This window comes from Coptis chinensis, chromosome 6 (genome assembly GCF_015680905.1).
Source record: "Coptis chinensis isolate HL-2020 chromosome 6, ASM1568090v1, whole genome shotgun sequence".
NCBI lineage: Eukaryota > Viridiplantae > Streptophyta > Magnoliopsida > Ranunculales > Ranunculaceae > Coptis > Coptis chinensis.
Window position 1 is genome coordinate 22,946,653 of NC_141461.1, and position 17,586 is coordinate 22,964,238.

The 17,586-nt window shown below is 33.3% G+C and overlaps 1 protein-coding gene and 1 long non-coding RNA gene across 2 annotated transcripts; both read right to left on the reverse strand.

Annotated features, from left to right (window-relative positions):
• Window positions 1-6,989: 6,989 nt before the first annotated feature.
• LOC147492148 (midasin-like) lies at window positions 6,990-8,476 on the reverse strand. The gene is made up of 5 exons (XM_086567421.1): window positions 8,408-8,476; window positions 8,134-8,304; window positions 7,957-8,046; window positions 7,347-7,467; window positions 6,990-7,174 (listed from the first exon to the last, which is right to left on the reverse strand). The coding sequence occupies exons 1-5, from the start codon at window positions 8,474-8,476 to the stop codon at window positions 6,990-6,992; spliced, it is 636 nt and encodes a 211-aa protein (XP_086423547.1).
• A 3,187-nt stretch (window positions 8,477-11,663) lies between these two features.
• LOC147492149 (uncharacterized) lies at window positions 11,664-13,806 on the reverse strand. The gene is made up of 3 exons (XR_015198448.1): window positions 13,746-13,806; window positions 11,892-11,989; window positions 11,664-11,792 (listed from the first exon to the last, which is right to left on the reverse strand). It is a non-coding gene; the product is annotated as an uncharacterized LOC147492149 (long non-coding RNA).
• Window positions 13,807-17,586: the final 3,780 nt, after the last annotated feature.

Here is a 17,586-nt window from a genome sequence, read left to right on the forward strand (position 1 = left end):
ATATGTTTATTGATTCAATGACCCATTTTCCAAAAAAACTCAGGTACTCCTCTTCATGGTTTAATATTTGAAAACCATCTGAGACAAATATGGAATGTGGTCCGTGATAGAAGGCAAATAAATACTTAATTTACTAATAGTGCAATTACAAAAAAAATCACTCTTAAAAACATGAAAATTTCAAAACAAACCTGTGATAAAAGTTTCAATTTTGTTCTACGAAAGAAATCTATTAATTAGAACTCCATCACAAATTAAAGTGAAGTAAAGTATAAGAAAGAGTCGAATTAACACTGAATCACAGCATCACTCTATATTAGAAATGAATTCAAACTGCAACACAAACAAAAACAAAAAGTTGGATAAGTTGTCTTTAAATATATATCAGCTGCTCTATAGAGTCCATCATCAATAACTCGGGCATAGTCAAGCAAGATTTCAATGGTAGCAATGAATTTCCGTAGATCTAGATATGGCTCAGGCACAATTTCCGCTAGATAAGCATCAATGAGTCGTCCAACCTTCAGGATTGAGTCATGACTTGGAGAACCAAGACCTTCAAATTCATACCCAAAATGTGATGCTTTTTTAGATTCTTCGTGATTGATTTGTTACAAAAGAAACCAAGTGCTAAGAAATCATTCCTTTTGTAATTGTAAGTGGGACGAAAGTACCAATGTAGTAGCTTATGGCTAACAAAAATATAGCAAAGCAACGCATGTGAAAGAAAATCAGCATTATATTATATTAATAACACACCTAAATCAAAGAACATACAAAACAATCAGATTAGAAAATCAATCAAACGTACCCAAGTGGGTCGAAAAACACAGTACCGACTGCTTTAACTTTAAGATACATTAAACATTAACTTGTGAACTGAAAAATCGGGGAAATCGACTCCCACAAAATTTAAGAAATATCAAATATGAATTATGTTGTGTGCCTAAACTTCAATTTTAAGAAAATAAATTCATATAAGCATATTACTCAACTATTATGGTACATGATCATGGAATCTTTTGGTTTCCCTCAAGTATATATATTATTATGTAGGTTTACATCATTTTACTTTAAGTATGCATTTAAAGAATGGTAGTCTGAACGGCACAAATGTTCCTACATAGACATATGTACACAATAAAATTAGTGCGACCAAAAAATTTGGAAGTACAGTTTCAAGTTTTGAATATGTAGTCCAACAATGCAACTTCACAAAATACAACCTAACTCAATTATATCGTATTAGATTTGCAAGGTTTACTTATGATTATAATAATAATAATAATAATAATAATAATAATAATAATAATAATTATTATATAATAATTATTATTATATATATATATATATATATATATATATATATATATATATATATATATATATATTCAGCAAAACATACCCTAAAAAATAAGAAAACCTCATTTAGTATACTAACTCACCTTCTGTTGAAGAATCTCCTATTTGTGTTTCCATGTAAGAATCTCTTATTTCTGGCAGTGCCACTGACACTCCCTGAGAAATTTATCTACTCCAAAATACCATCGACATACAAACTACTAACACACAAACTTTAAACATGTACAAAGTAATTCATTCTCACTTGAGTACACTACTAACACCAAGAACCCTATTCAAAATTTAAACAACGACCATGAACTTATCAAATTATGCAAATATAACCTAATAACAACCATGAAAGTAAGTTTGGATTACTTCAACTTCTAAAGATATTATGGATAGAATCATTGATATCTACCCATGCACGAATTGGTCTAGAAATGCTCTTAGGAAATTAAGAGTGAAGAATAAAAAATAACAACCACATATTGAAACAAATAAAAACAATATAGAATATGGGGAAAAAAACACTTGGTTATCAGATCCATCAATAAGTAACTACATTTACATCTTTAGGATGAACTGAAATCTTGTTATTATGTCAAAAGAAATTTATCCGTTAGCATGGATGGGGCATGCTAATAACTACGTAAAAAGGAAATATAAGTCTTAAACACATTATATAAAATACAGCTAGTAGATGAGGATTAGGTGAGTGAAAATAGTTACTTGAAAAAATTTATTGATCAAGAATTGCTCATATGAAAGAGAAGTTCAAAGCTCCGAAACTATACATGTAAGGTTTAAAGCTTTAGATCTACTTACTAACGTTTTTATAGAACATACTAAAATATGTGGATAATATATAGATAGTGACGACTAAAATAAATAACTTAACCTTCTCCTTAGATGAGGAAGTAGACTGAGTTGATAAACAGTTAGGGTTGATATATATACGTAAAATGTATGGTTTGTCAATCTCAGGAGTCACAGTCAAACGTACTAATGTTAAACCTGCATTACCTTCTCCCTTAACACTCCAAACTTTATGGTAAACACAAATCAAAATAAAGAAGACTCTTGAAATCAGCACATACTGGGGGAGGTAAAGAAAGAAGACTTGTAGAAATGAGACTTTTGAAATCAGCACAATAGTTGTAAATTGAAGAACTCGAGAATATGAGATACTTAGAAGTTCAAGAATTGGGACTTTTAGTTCCTATTTAGTTTTTTTCTCGCAACTTCTTTCTCTAGCTTTTTTATCAACAATTTTTTTCTCCTGATTTGAATAGAGTCTCTCCTGTAATCTTTATTATTCTTTGTTTGGATGTGTATAGATTAGGAACAGGAAACATAATTAATTAGGACTCTTGAAGAAGAGAGTCTCTCCTGTAATCCTTATTATTCTTTGTTTGGATGTGTATAGATTAGGAAACAGAAAACATAATTAATTAGGACTCTTGAAAAGAGATTTAGTATATAAAGAAAACATAATTAATTGGGACTCTTACTTACTATTTTTTTTCTCCTATTTTTTCTTAATCCCCCTGCTTACGTGGACAACCCCAATGAGCCTGAAAGGGGACTGCCATTATATATATATAAAGATTATGAAAAAAAATATGAGACAAAAAACTAAATTGCTAAAAACAATAGTTTCCACCGAAAACGATTTTCCTAAAACCCTTCCGATTTGATGCGCCATGCACAATGGGATTTAAACATTTATTCATAGTTAAGGATTCTAAAAATCACAATTTTGGCCACAATAATTACGACATATTCTAATTAAATTTATAAATTTATAAATTTTCAACACTATATATATATATATATAGTGGCCAGAATTGTGATAAATATATAATTCGGCAGAATAATGAGATTCAGTTAAAGTGGACGTTGGGCTTAAATAAATTATATGCAAAATTAAAACAAATTACATGTGGAAAATTAAATTATACAACAAATAACATCACAAAATATATAATAGAAAATGAAAAAAAAATAATGGCAAAAAAATAATGAAAAATATTTAAAACATATATAATACTGAATAAAACTAACGTCAAAGAACAATTAATGGGGAACCGAAAATTGGATGCAAATGCATCAAACTAATCTCAAATAATATTTAGCGGGAAATCAGAAATTTGATGCAAATACAAACATTAAACTAATCTTAAAAAGTAATTAATAGAAAATCGGAATATGGATACAACTGCATTAAACTTACCTCAAAAAATAATTAACGGAAAATCAAAACTTGGATGTAAATACATCAAACTAACATAAAAAAAAAATAATTGTTGGAAAATCAGAAACTGGATGCAAATGTATTGAACTAACCCTCAAATATTAAATTAACTATAAATCGGAAACTGGATGCAACTGCATTGAACTAACATCAAAGAAAAATTAATTATAAATTGGAAACATGATGCAAATGCGTGGAACTAATCTTAAAGAATAATTAACGGAAAATCGGAAACCGGATGCAACTACACTGAACTAATCTTAAAAAATAAATTTGATGCAAATGCATTGAACTAACCTCAAGAAATAATTAACGGAAAATTTGAAATTGGATGCAAATTCATTGAACTAACTTCAAACAATAATTAACGGGAAATCAGAAACTAGATGCAAATGCAACCTTATCAAATAATAAACGAGAAATCATAAATTGTATGTAAATGTACTAAACTAATCTCACAGAATAATTAACGGAAAATTAAAAACTGGATGCAAATACATTGAGCTGACCTTAAAGAATAATTAATAGAGAATTGGAAATTGGATGAAAATGTATTGAACTAACTGCAAAGAATAATTAACGAGAAATTGGAAACTGGATGCAACTGCATTGAACTAACCTTAAAAAAAAAATAACGGGAATCGGAAATTGGATTCAACTGCATTGAAATAACCTCAAAATATAAATAATGGAAAATCAAAATTGGATGCAAATGCATTGAACTAACCTCAAAACATAGTTGGATTATATGTTGTGAGAATGTCTCGATAAGTATAGTTTTGCATTTAAAATTGTGTTTATCATATCTCTTTCCGTATAGCTTCAATATATATGAACTTCACCTTATTAGGCAATCTCACAAAACTTTAATCAAACTTCTATTATTAAACAACAAAATAAAATTGAAAGGTTTTATCAAAGGTGAGTTTTTTTTTTTTATTAATAGAAAGTATGGTTTTCACGTTATAAGAAATTTGGATGAGTGATCAATATAATATTAATATATAATAGTTCTGTATATTTGCAAATATTTTTTAGAATAATTCATATAAAAACTCTTGTTCGTAGATAATCTTTGCAGATTTCACACTACCAAAAGAACGATTTTACCCGACTGACTATGGCTGTCGCGAAAGGTATTACTTGACAGACCAAAACTGCCGCAAGACCGTCGGAAAATGCTCGGTCGGCATAGCCTTCCGACGGTTTTTATTGGTCAAAACAGGCTGTCGGGGTTGAAGATCTTTGCCGACGGACATTCCCACTGTTAATAACCGTCGGATATGCCGGCTGTCAAAAATCGTCGGATAGTTCCTGCTGTCAAAAACCGTCGGATATTCCTGCTGCTAAAAACCGTCGGATATTCCTGCTGTTAAAAACCGTTGGATAGTTCTACTGTTATGAACCGTCGGTTAGACCAAATTGCCATCGGGCCGTCGGATATGCCAGCTGCTAGCCGTCGGGTAGTTTGCTACTAGACAGTTTTCATCCATCGGGTATTAGTTCTTTATTTAAAAAAATATATTTTTTATAATAATTGTTTCAGGTATCCCAACATTACATTCTTGCAAGTTCCCACTCAAATGCTACAAACGCCAATGTATTCATAAAGAAACAATGTGTTTAAATAAAAAAATAAGAATAAGACATGTTGTTCACTAAGTATACATATTACTTCCTTTAGAAACCAAAAATCAGCACCACGTACACCATCTGTCTAACAACCAGTCCTAGTAATCTCTAGTACCATTACTTACAACAAACATACTCAAAAAACCAAAATAGATGAAGTTTGCATATCCCACACAATAGATTACTCATACTGCAATCTTGATTCAACCCTTCAACAAAATCACTAAGGTCCAAAGCGTCTCACCAAGTTGGTAATCCATTTCCCAAGATCTTGAAGTGAGTTTTGCTGACCAAAAAAAAAGAAGCAGAAGAAGATCATGAAGTACTCTTAGGAACTAGAAATAATTCTAGCTGTTCTATTCTAGCTATAAGTACCTAAAAATACCCAAATAAAAAATCCCAGCCCATGAAAATACCCAAACAAAAAAAACGTCTTTGGAAGAATGTAAGAAATTTGCTAATCAAAACAGAATCAAAAGCCTTAAGTTTGAATGTAAGAAACTTGCTAATCAAAACAGAATCAAAAACACGTGCTGGAAGAATGTTTGAAGTTTGTACACTAACCAAAACAGAATCAAAAGCCTTAAGTTCTATTTGTGCGCCCTCTCTGCGTCCTTGAACAACTGCATGCCTATCTTGGATTTTGAAGAGCCATGTGTGTTATAATATCTTGTAGCTTTGTTCCCACTCCTAAGATTGCCTGCAAGAAGTTTAGGGGTGAGATTGAACTTCAGCACTAGTTAGGAAAGCTACTACCATAATACATAAAATTGCTTACAAGTAGAAGAAACACGGCTATCCACAACAACGCCTGCCATCTTGGAAATAACAATATGATCCAATGAAAAGACTGTATCTTAAATTGAATTTGAATTGAGAATATAAATAACCAGAAAAATGTTTGATTAAAGACGTGAGCTCACCAGCAACACATTCAGAAGCAAAAATACCACAACCGAAGGCCATAGCAAAGGCATTATACCTAATTAGCTCTCGATTTTTCAAGAGCAATGGCATTAGCTTCCGATTAGTGACAATTATACCCGTGTCTAGATCCAAGAATCTACCCTTTGAGAAGTCCATCCGGCAATTTGTTTGATGTCGTGCTATTGGTACCACCATGGTACTCAAAAGTTGGAGTTTTGACTTTTCTTCAATTGTTTTTGGTTTTCTTTATTTTACTTGCTTTTTTTTACCTTTCTTCTATTTTTTCTTCTTCTTCGGGATACCGGGGGCACTAGGTCCGATCCGAGTGGCGTAAAGTTTTGTGTAGACAATGTAGTATCTCCATTTTATCAATATAATATCTTTCATCAATATATATATATATATACAAAGGCATTATACCTAATTATGCTCTCACCGCTTTTCAAGAGTAATGGCATTAGCTTTTAGTGACAATTATACGTGTCTAGATCCAAGAATTTCCATCCGCAATTTGGTTTCGTCGTGCTATTGGTACCACCATGGTACTCAAAAGTTGGAGTTTTGACTTTTCTTCAATTGTTTTTGGTTTTCTTTATTTTACTTGCTTCTGTTTTACCTTTCTTCTATTTTTTCTTCTTCGTGGGATACCGGGGGCACTAGGTCCGATCCGAAAGTGGCGTAAGCTACTTTGTGTAGGTGTAATGTAGTATCTCCATTTTATCAATATAATATCTTTCATCAATATATATATATATATATATATATATATATATATATATATATATATATATATATATTTCCATGAAGTTGTTGACGCACAATGTAGACATAATTAATGTAGATGAAGTTCCAAACAGACCTTTATTTCAAGTCCCAGCAATGATATCTTTTCCACAACCTGAGAATGCTTGATAGAATACTTGATGGCAGGATCTAGATCATCAGGGGTAAGCAAAAGTTGGAAGCGCAGCCCCCCCCCAACATGTAACCATGCATGACCAAGATTTTCAAGAAAATCTGAAAAGCATTAAGTTGAAGACAAATGTAAAAGTTTTTGGTACAAAAGAAAGTCCTCATACTAGAGGACCAAGTATGAATAAAACATTGGAGGACAAACTTTGAAGGTGAAGTTTACCATACACAATTATAACCAACAGAGACAGCATATATTAACTCATAAAAATTTTACCTTGAGATGAACTTTGAAGGTAAAGTTCTCTGAGTGGCATGACAAATGAATCCAACGAAGAAGTCAACCTACTGTGGCTTGATGAAGCAATGAGTGAACTCAATGACTGGAGTTTTTCATACTGCAATCAAACACACAAAAGTCGAATGAGTCTACATTGTTAGTGGTGAAGATATCGATCTCAAATTTACTTCATTTTTATGCGAAGGAAACCACAAAGCACAGGATTTAATGATTGGGGAAAGCTCAATTTCAATCTTCTACGACAATTTTTATCTTCTATACTCACTAGTCACTACTTTTTTTTTAACAGTAAAAGTCACCTAATTAATTTCTCAAAAACTTTCAAGAAATATACAAATGGATCTCACGTAAAAGATGCTACTCGAACTCTAATCTACACCCTTCCCCCCATTACATCATGCTAGTTACCCTAAACCCTCCTCCATGCTCAAGTGGTAAAAAGGGGATTCGGTAATGTTCAAAAATAGATGAAGAGATAACACAGAAGAGGTCATAAATCTACAAGGGACTGCTCAAAAGATGGTGCAAATGTAAAAGAGAACAAAAACATCCCTCAAGGAGAATTTATTTGAGGAAATAGGAATACCTTATTTTTATGACCATGAATACAATCAAAAGTAGCCCGTATTTCTGCATACTTTTCTTCCCCAAAAGATTTCTTGTGAGCATATATGATCTAGAGCAAATCAAAATCATAAGTTATAAATTATTATGAGTCCCCAAAAACTAAAAGAGGTATTTTATACTTACAATTAAAACTTACTTGTTCGAAGAGAGAGCGAGCAGTAGAGAGAAGAATGTCAGGCAAGTCTCTTCTTGAGAGAGAATAATGCCATAGGTTTCCACGAGCAACTCTAAGCTTTAAACACTGCTCATCAAATTCCTTGATAGAAAATGAACCATGTCTGTCATTATCTATGGCCCATCTAAATCCCTACAATCATTTGACATATCCGTTAGCTTCTTCTAATACATAGTGCAATTTTTAGCAATCATTTCCTATTCACATGAGACGTCAAAACTATCGCTTGTGGCACCTGAACACCAATTATTGGGACAACCACTACATACCAAGTATCCACAAAAGCAGCAAACCATGCATGCATTCCTGCGGCAAAAGAATTATCATATGACTTGGTGCAAATTATCAAACATTGCAAGTTAAATTTCCATTAGTACAAGTCTTATTTAATTGACCTCCAAGCATGTCAAAATTTCGAAAAGAAATTCCAACAAGTAATTTCACAGTGAAAAAAATGGACTTAGGGGAGAATAAAACAATGTAGCATATAAGGCTTTTTATATTGCAAGACCCTTCTCCGAAAGTGTCTCCCAAGGTATATACTTTGTTTTTACAGGAAGGCATCAAGAATCTCAATTTGTGGCTTGATACAGGAGATTCTACTTTTCTCTTTTTTATGTTTCTAATATCATCAAAAAAAATACTCCCCAAATCCTTTTCAAACCCTTATTGACAAAATTTGGTCCTGATTTCCATTGAAAATTACAACAAACAAGACGATAAGACAAGAGGAAACAATAATGGAACGAGGAAATCCCCTGTCGAGTAATACAAAGGCATATAACAAGGTACCTCACCGGGTGTCAAGAAGTGGCTGCATGGCCGTTGAACCAACGATCTGTTCAGAACAAGATTTCGCAGATTGACATACCTAATAAATAAATCGAAATTTTGGAACTTATTCTTGTGACAAAAGTACTCGATGATTGACATACCTAATAAATAAATGAAAATTCCAAACTTATCTTGTAACAAAAGTACTCTAATTGGTGCCACACCAACCGAATACTCGGATGAGGAGGCCGGAAAAGACTAGAAGTTCCCAAGCTTTATTTTCATGTAATTAGTGGATCACTGCTTGGCTTGTTCAAAGGACTACATTTTATGCCTTTGTTGTTCCATTTTTCCATTGCACAATAAAGCATACTTTAATTGATAACTTATTAAAAGAAAAGGCCATAACAATTTCATTCCATTGGAATTACTCTCCTCCTTTGTGGAGCTATATATTAAATGGATTTCTACTCGCTATTATCCACAGGGGGTAGTATAAATTGAGTTTTTCCCTTCTTTTAGCAACTACTTTGGAAGAGTGGAAAACTATGGGAATGCATATATTGTTCTAAGTTGCCTCTTCAACCCAAAAGTCATTAACCTTCATAGAATTATTGTATTATCATAGTGTTTTGAATGAAAATCTTTTTGATTTTGATGAGACAAAAATTTGAAGTGTTTTGACAGATGGAAGGAACAACAAATCCACTTAAACATATCGATCTTAATTTACTCTCTACATTCTAAAACCAATAGTATCAAATCAGACTCGCAGAGAGCACAAACTATGTTTAAAAAGACATACGCAGACATATGAGAGTATCAAAGCCTACCTCCGCTCAAACACTACAAGAGTAGCTGATGTTTCACACCTAATGAGAATGCTAAAAATTAGCGTAGGTATGCATATGAATCAACCTGCATTAAACATGAAAGACATCATAATCTATTCTTCGATTCTAAAGGATGAAAAATACAATACTTAAGAATTCACGTAACCGCAAATAATTCACTGGGTATAAATTCATAACAAACTAACAACTGAGAAGAGAACACACCAGCAATTCTTGGTTAATCCTAGACACATTAAATCACGCTGTCACAAGCACTTTGAAGCAAAAAAGGAACCTAGAAGAAGGTCCAACCACAAAATATGCAATCGGGATAAAAATACAAATTTATCCGGTTTTCGTAATGCAAGATATATCCGACAAGATCAATGGAGTGTAAATTATAAGATTCTTTTCGGTATACTTATGTTTAAAATGAGGGTGCAACATGAGTGTATGTTATAGGATACTACCCAAATAAAGAAATTTCCACACCTTTCAACATCTTCCTCAAGGTAGGGCATCACAAAGCACCGCACCAGCCAGAGGAAGAAATGTAAGTCATGCGACCATAAAGAGAACTTGAAGTAGGAATATCTAGAAAGAAGAGAGGAAGAAGACTATAAAAGAAAATGGGTTCAGTTTTTGTAGTCACAATACCAAATTAAGTTGTGACTTTGACATTATCGGTTTCTTGAACTGGAACTACAAGCTATCAAAGTATGTCAAGGCATTTTTTTTTTTTAGGTGAAGTGATGATAAAAGGTGCACTAGAAAAATGAGAGTTCATCATATTTCTCCAACATTGACTCTAATCACATGGTTAGGGTCCAAGTCAAAAGTAATAAAACTACCTAGATCATATCACCACAACCTTAGACTAGATGAGGAAGCAAACCTCGGTTGGGCGTGTATTCTTCAAGTGTATGAAATTGACTACAGGGTTTTCCAATGACAATAAACTACAAACATGTCTATTTAGCAAATCCACGTAAAACCAACAGAAATTGACAGACCTTGCATCTTGGCTAGGTACATTACAAAGTGTGAACCCATTGCAGGAGTGATTAGATAAAGCCCATTGTATTAGACCTGCGCAAGACGAAAACCATATATTCATGAACAGTCTCTCTTCTAAGTCTCCGGACATCAACTAAAGCAGGACTTACCAGTTGGGGAGAGGGCTGAATACATGACTTTCGTGTGATTACTGCATGATCTTCTCGGTAAACACTACAGTAAAACCCGCAAGTCTGTCAAAGTTAAATAGTAACTTAGCTAAAATATTTTTGAGAACATTTCATCGCAATAACAATTCTCGTGGATATACCTACTTAGCCTTCTCCCAACTCATTTAAGTACATTCCCTAACTTTATTGATATTAGAGTCGTGTTATTATGTCGCTTGTAGAGACAATTCCACAAAGAAAATTATACCAACCATATATTAATGCCTATGATCACCCTTTAAGTCTTTCCAGAGATTTTCTTTTATACTACATTGCTTATCTTTGCGAATTTTTATGAACTTCTTTGTTGGGATATATTCAAAATATCCGTGACACGCCTACATGGCTAATCTATATGTCACTAATTGTAATACTAATATGTTCACTTTACAAACAACCCCATGTATCTTCACACCATTCCAATACTATTGGCCAAGTCAAAAGCTTCTCTTATAGCATTTTAATTTTCAAATTAATGTCAAGACATGGATGAATATTGAACTAAATTAAACATTCAATTACTTAAATACTGCTTCCAATTCACACTAAAAAACAAACAAAAAAAAAGTCCTTCCCCAACCCCAACATTTCTTTTTCTCTAATGAAAATATAATACCAAAGATACAAACTTTAAGTCGTAGTATTATAACTAACTAACCTTGAAGATGAATAGGTGAAAGTGTTGGATTAGTAACTTTATGATAAATAGATTTTGTCACTATAACATTACTCTCATAACCATTCTCTGAACAAAAACCACTTTCTCTAACGACCCATTTCACAGCACCTGATCATTAAAAAGAAAAAAACAAACAAAGGGGTCAGTTACTTATTCAAAGCAACTTGAAATGAAGTAAAGATAGAAGAGAAGAAAAGTAGTTCATACTGAAAAGTGTGAAGAACACAAGCAGTTGTCAGTCAGTAAACAGTGTTCGTTTCTATCTCTCACAGATGATGTCAGTCAGTTGTTGTTGCCCTTGAGAGCTTACAATGAAACTGTAGTTTTAGGAAGCCAAGGTGCAAAATTGTAGCATGAAGTTACTAAATGCCTTTCTGCGGTTCCAATTGAGAAGTAAGGTGATTTTAATATCTTTGGCCTTGTTTATTGTATCCATAATGATTGTTATTTTGAAGATCTTGTTTGTCCTTCTTTGAGAAGGTTTATTGTTAAGTAGAGTTTGAAGACCATTTTGCAGCCTCTTCTAGTTAGTCGCTTGTGCTACCTCTTGTCCGTATACCCTTACCGGCAAAGACTTGGTCTAGGCACTATGTGCAATCTCGTTGTGGTCCGGTATTATCGTTACTCAACAGGTTTGAAGGAAGCACAAGCACACACACTCCCTCACTCCTCAAACACACAAAGCCAGAAACATGCACCTTAAGTTTGATCCCCAAACAGACTAAACAAGGTTAGGGTGGAGATTAAGAACCCTAATTGAAGAAGAGAAAGGTGCCGAAGAGAGGATAGGAAACCCAAACAGTATGAGAATTAGTGAACAATCTTTGTGGTTCCTCATACCTTGTATAATGGCTACTTTTTTTAACATTTTCCCTCTCGATCTTACTTAATGGCTACCCCCAAAGAGAAATAAGGTTACCATTCTACTTCGGCATCATTTGAAGTCCCTACACAATACCTTAATAGACAGATACCAGTTGCGAGGCGGTTTTATGTTCGTTACCATGAGGGATGTTTTACTCTAATGTGTGGCATACTTGTATAGGGTATAAAGAAGCTTACATGTTAGGATTGACCTTTTGTTTGATACCGGTAGCTCGGTGGTTTGAAGATCGTTACCATTTAAAAGCATTACTCAAATAATAATAAGATGAGTTGCTTTAAACCAAATCAAAGTCAGTAGCCTTTGATTTGAAGGTATGATACTAGTATGCTACATATGATACTAGTCTCCATACACCTCTTCTGTTCGAATATTTTTTCGGCATTGAAGGTATATAATACTAGTCTGCTACAATTACTTCTACAATTGTAAAGCTATATAAACACGACATTTCTAATTCCACAAAATGCATTACCACTAGTATAAAGCCGGCGCTTTAACTATCGTGTTTCATCAAACAAATGTTGAAAATAAAAACACTTTACTCACATTGGGAACTAAAAAATAGAATATGGGGAAAAAGAAAAATGCATTCTTACAATTGCTTATATATCAAATGGAGCTTTCATAATTCGTATAAGAGACAAAAAAAAAAGATAGCCAGTGCATATCTATAGAATACTAAACTTTCAACGACACTAAAATATATAATACACACTTACAGAAAGCAAAGAAAAACAGCCAAGGAACCTGTTTGTCATCCAAAGCAATTTAAACAAGAAGATCAGACATTATGTAAAAAGCCCTTTGTCGAAACACAAATCAAATTGGACAAACTTACCAGAAATTATGGTGATAGACGAATATTCTCAAAGCTGAAATTAATCAAACACAAGTTTTAATAAAACAGCTAGAAAAGAAATCATGTTTCACTTATTGAACAGAACACAAGTTTTAAATAAATAACTAAAGTTTTCATCTTTTAAAAGCCGATGTTCAAACGAGTAGTAGTGGCAGTGGAGGAGGAGATCGCGGGTGGCGAGAGAGATGAGGTGGTGGCTTTGTAGTGAAGGAAAGTGAATATTTTTTAAGGATTAAACATGCAAAAACTAGAAAACGAAGTGAGAATGAGGCTGAGATTCAAACAACTCAACTAAATATTCAAACATTGAAATTACCTGTTCAGGTTGAGAAGGGCGTCGGTGCAATGAAATTCAAGAGGTAATAGTCCGACGTGCTCGCGAAAGCTATTGCGTATGAAGGAAAAGCTGAAAACTTCGGCAGTTGTTAGAGTCGGTTTTATTATTTTAATTTTAGGGGTTTAATTTTTCATGAAATTTTAGAGCGTGGGAAGTGAAATCTTTGCCGCCTGTTGAATAGATATGCCAACGGTTAAGAAGTACGGCCATATTTTGGTGTCCGTTGGAAACAAACAATGGTTAAAGGCAGTCGAACTAGCCGATAGCTAAAAACTATCGGGCAACCGTCGGACAGAACAAAACAATTGTAATACCTCCGGGACGGATGGCCAACTAATACCCGACGGATAAAAGGCGTTGGTAACTTCCTATGGTTATAAACCGTCGGGTAATCTTTCTGAAGTCTGTCGGGTAAAGTCATTTTTTTGGTAGTGTCACATAGTGAGTCATGCATAATTTAAATAATAATTAATAGGAAATCGGGAACTGGATAATCTTTGATGATCCCACATAGTAAATCAAACATAATTTATTTTTTATGTTTGCAAAGACACTACAGATAGATCAGTAGAAGTTGGTATTACACCACATTAGATAATTAAAAGGATATCGAAAACTAGATTCAAATATATAACTTAGCTCAAAGAGTAATTAATGGGAAATCGAAAACTTTATGCAAATGCAATAAACTAAACTCAAGAAGTAATTAACTAGAAATCGGAAACTAGATACAATTGCATTAAACTAACGTCAGATAATAACTAACGGAAAATTAGAAATTGGATGCAAATCCTTGAAAAATATTTAATGGGAAATCATAAACGGTATGCAAATACATCAAACAAACCTCAAATAATAATTAATGGGAAATCAGAAACTGGATGCAAATGCATTGAACTAAACTCAAAAAATAATTAACAGAAAATCAAAAACCAAATGCAACTGCATTGAACTAACCTCATAGAATAATTGGTGGGAAATCAGAAACTAAATGCAAATATCCATTGAAATAACCTCAAAGAATAGTTAACGGGAAATCAGAAATCGGATGTAATTGCATCGAACTAACATCAAAGCATAAATAATCAGAAACTAGATGCAGATGTATTGAACTAACCTTAAATATTTATTAATAAAAATCGGAAACTAGATGCAAATGCAATGAACTAATCTCAAAGACTAATTAACGAAATATTGAAAAATTGATGAAACTACACTAAACTAACCTAAATGAATAATTAACAGGAAATTATAAATTTGATCTCACTACATTGAACTAACCTCAAAAAATAATTAACGGAAAATCGAAAACTTGATGCAAATGCATTGAACTAACCTAAAAAAACAATTAATATAAAATCGGAAATTGAATGCAACTGCATTGAACTAACCTCAAAGAATAATTAATGGAAAATCAGAAACTTGATGCAACTGTATTAAACTAAAATTATAGATTAACTAACGGGAAATCAGAAATTGGATGCAAATGCATTGAAATAACCTCAAAGAATAGTTAACTGGAAATCGGAAGCCAAATGTAACTGCATCGCACTGACCTCAAAGCATAAATAACTAGAAATTGTAAACTATCAAACTAACTTAGAAAAAACAATTAACGGGAAATCAGAAACTGGATGTAGATGTGTTGAACTAATCTCAAAGAGTAATTAACAGGAGATTGGAACCTGGATGCAAATGCATTAAACTAATGTCAAAGACTAATTAACGAAACATCGAAAACTGGATGCAACTGTACTGAATTAACTTTAATGAATAACTAACGGGAAATTATAAAGTAGATGCAATTGCACTGAACTAACCTCAGATGATAATTAACGGGAAATCGAAAACTTGATGCAACTGCATGGAACTAACCTCAAAGAATAATTAATGACAAATTATAAACTGAATGCAACGTACTACATTGAACTAATCTCAAAGAATAATTAATAAAAAATTAGAAACTAACGGATCCATAATGTTCTTGTCTCGTCTAAGAAGAAAAGATTTGGGACAAAAGTTGTTTCACCTCTCACTTTTCACTTTACACTAACTCCAACTCCAACTCCAACAAACCACAAACATCAGAATCATGAGTTGGAATCTCACTTCATGGTAAGATTCCTACTTCTAGTTTTCCAAGATCTAAAATCTAAAACCCTAGATCTAAAATACCCTTCAACTCCAACTCCACAAACATATTTCCAAAACAAGTTTTAAACATCAGAATCATGAGTTGGTACAGGAGAGCAAAGCTTGGAATCACCTCATTTCAAACAACTTCATCGAAAGATTCCTAATTCTAGTTTTCAACTTTATGGTAACACTATTGTTCCTACTTGTAAGCCTCCTACTACTAGTTTTCAAAGATATTACAATGTAGAACGAAATCAAGATATAAGGGCAAAGAGATTATACCAATTGTCTGTTTTAGCTATAGTTGGTGCTGGTTTATGGGCTGGTTTTGTTTTTTCCGTCTTGGGGTAATTGAAAAATGTTCCGTATACAAATCGGAAACATATCGTTGTTTGTTCCCCCATGCAGGAGAAACTACTAGCAAATTCTTGGTTGGAAGAGAGTAAGACTAAATATAAAGGAAAACTCTTAGATGAGAAGGATCCTCATAGTGTGAGGGCAAAGTTGATACTGAAAAATATTATTGAAGGATTAGAAAGAGAGGTGAAGCGTAATCCAAATAGTAATGCTTCGGGGTTTAATCATTATGATGAATTTAATTGAAATATATTAGTAGTGGATGAGTTACCGATTCATGCATTGGCTATGGCTGGGGAACTATTTTTATTTTAGAGGAACGCTAGAAGGGCTTACCGATGGTGGCGTGGCAACAGTCATTGCCCATGAAGTTGCATGTTGTAGCTCGACATATGGCTGAATTTCCACACTTGTTAGTAAGTAGCCATAAGAGAGAATTGGAAGCTTACATTGGGCTACTATTGATGGCTTCAGCAGGATATAAGCCTCGAATTGCAGTAGAATTTTGGAAGATTGCCAGTTTGAGTAATCACGAATTTCAAAAGGAGATCTTAACCATCCATCTTTTGAGGAACGAGCAAACAAGCACTCACCATATACAAGGAAGTAACCAGTCAATTAGAGTCAATATTTTGGGAACTTAGTTTTCAAATGTAAAGCCTGAGATATGGAAACGAATAGGACGGTTTGCAATGAAGTGAAAACGAATGTAGATGAGTAGATGTTTTTACCTGAACATCATCTTCAAAGTGTACTTTTATTTTTTTCGATAGGATATTTTCAAAGTTACAGATGAGGTTTACAATCTATGGTTAGTGGTTTACAAATTGGGGCGTGATACAAGTTATGGCTAGGAAATGAAGTGTTTAAAGTGCAGTGCTTTGTGCCTCCCTCGCCTGGTGGACAGATTTTGGTGTTCACAGGATTGCTCCAAATCAACTTGGATAGCCAGCATAGCAACTATTCAGGAAATTTACTAAGCATTGTTCTTGTTCCAAGTAGTACATTTAATATATTCTAGAGTTAGTCTTCCTCATTATGATATTTGTCTATCAATTTAAAATTTATATGCAAATTTGATCTGAGAGGTTCAATTTTTTGTTACATCAAATGGGAAATAGACTGCTGTCCCGTTGCAGATGACTTGTGTTGCAGATGTGAGATGATTTGATGAAAATCCATTTGGAATCACATTCAGGCTATAATACACTTGCAAAACGTTGCACACCCCTAAAGCAAGATGAATGGCCAACCGCAACAGTATTGATTTTCAACCAAGTAGCAGCATTTAACGGTGACCATTTTGCATTGTTTTTCATCTGAAGTG

Excerpts from the sequence above, each read along its gene's own strand:
- LOC147492148 (XM_086567421.1), bottom strand. The coding sequence starts at position 8,476 with ATGCATGCATGGTTTGCTGCTTTTGTGGATACTTGGTATGTAGTGGTT. Across the intron at positions 8,305-8,407 it reads TCCCAATAATTGGTGTTCAG|GGATTTAGATGGGCCATAGA; the intron begins GTGCCACAAGCG and ends AAATGATTGTAG. Across the intron at positions 8,047-8,133 it reads CTCGCTCTCTCTTCGAACAA|ATCATATATGCTCACAAGAA; the intron begins GTAAGTTTTAAT and ends GATTTGCTCTAG.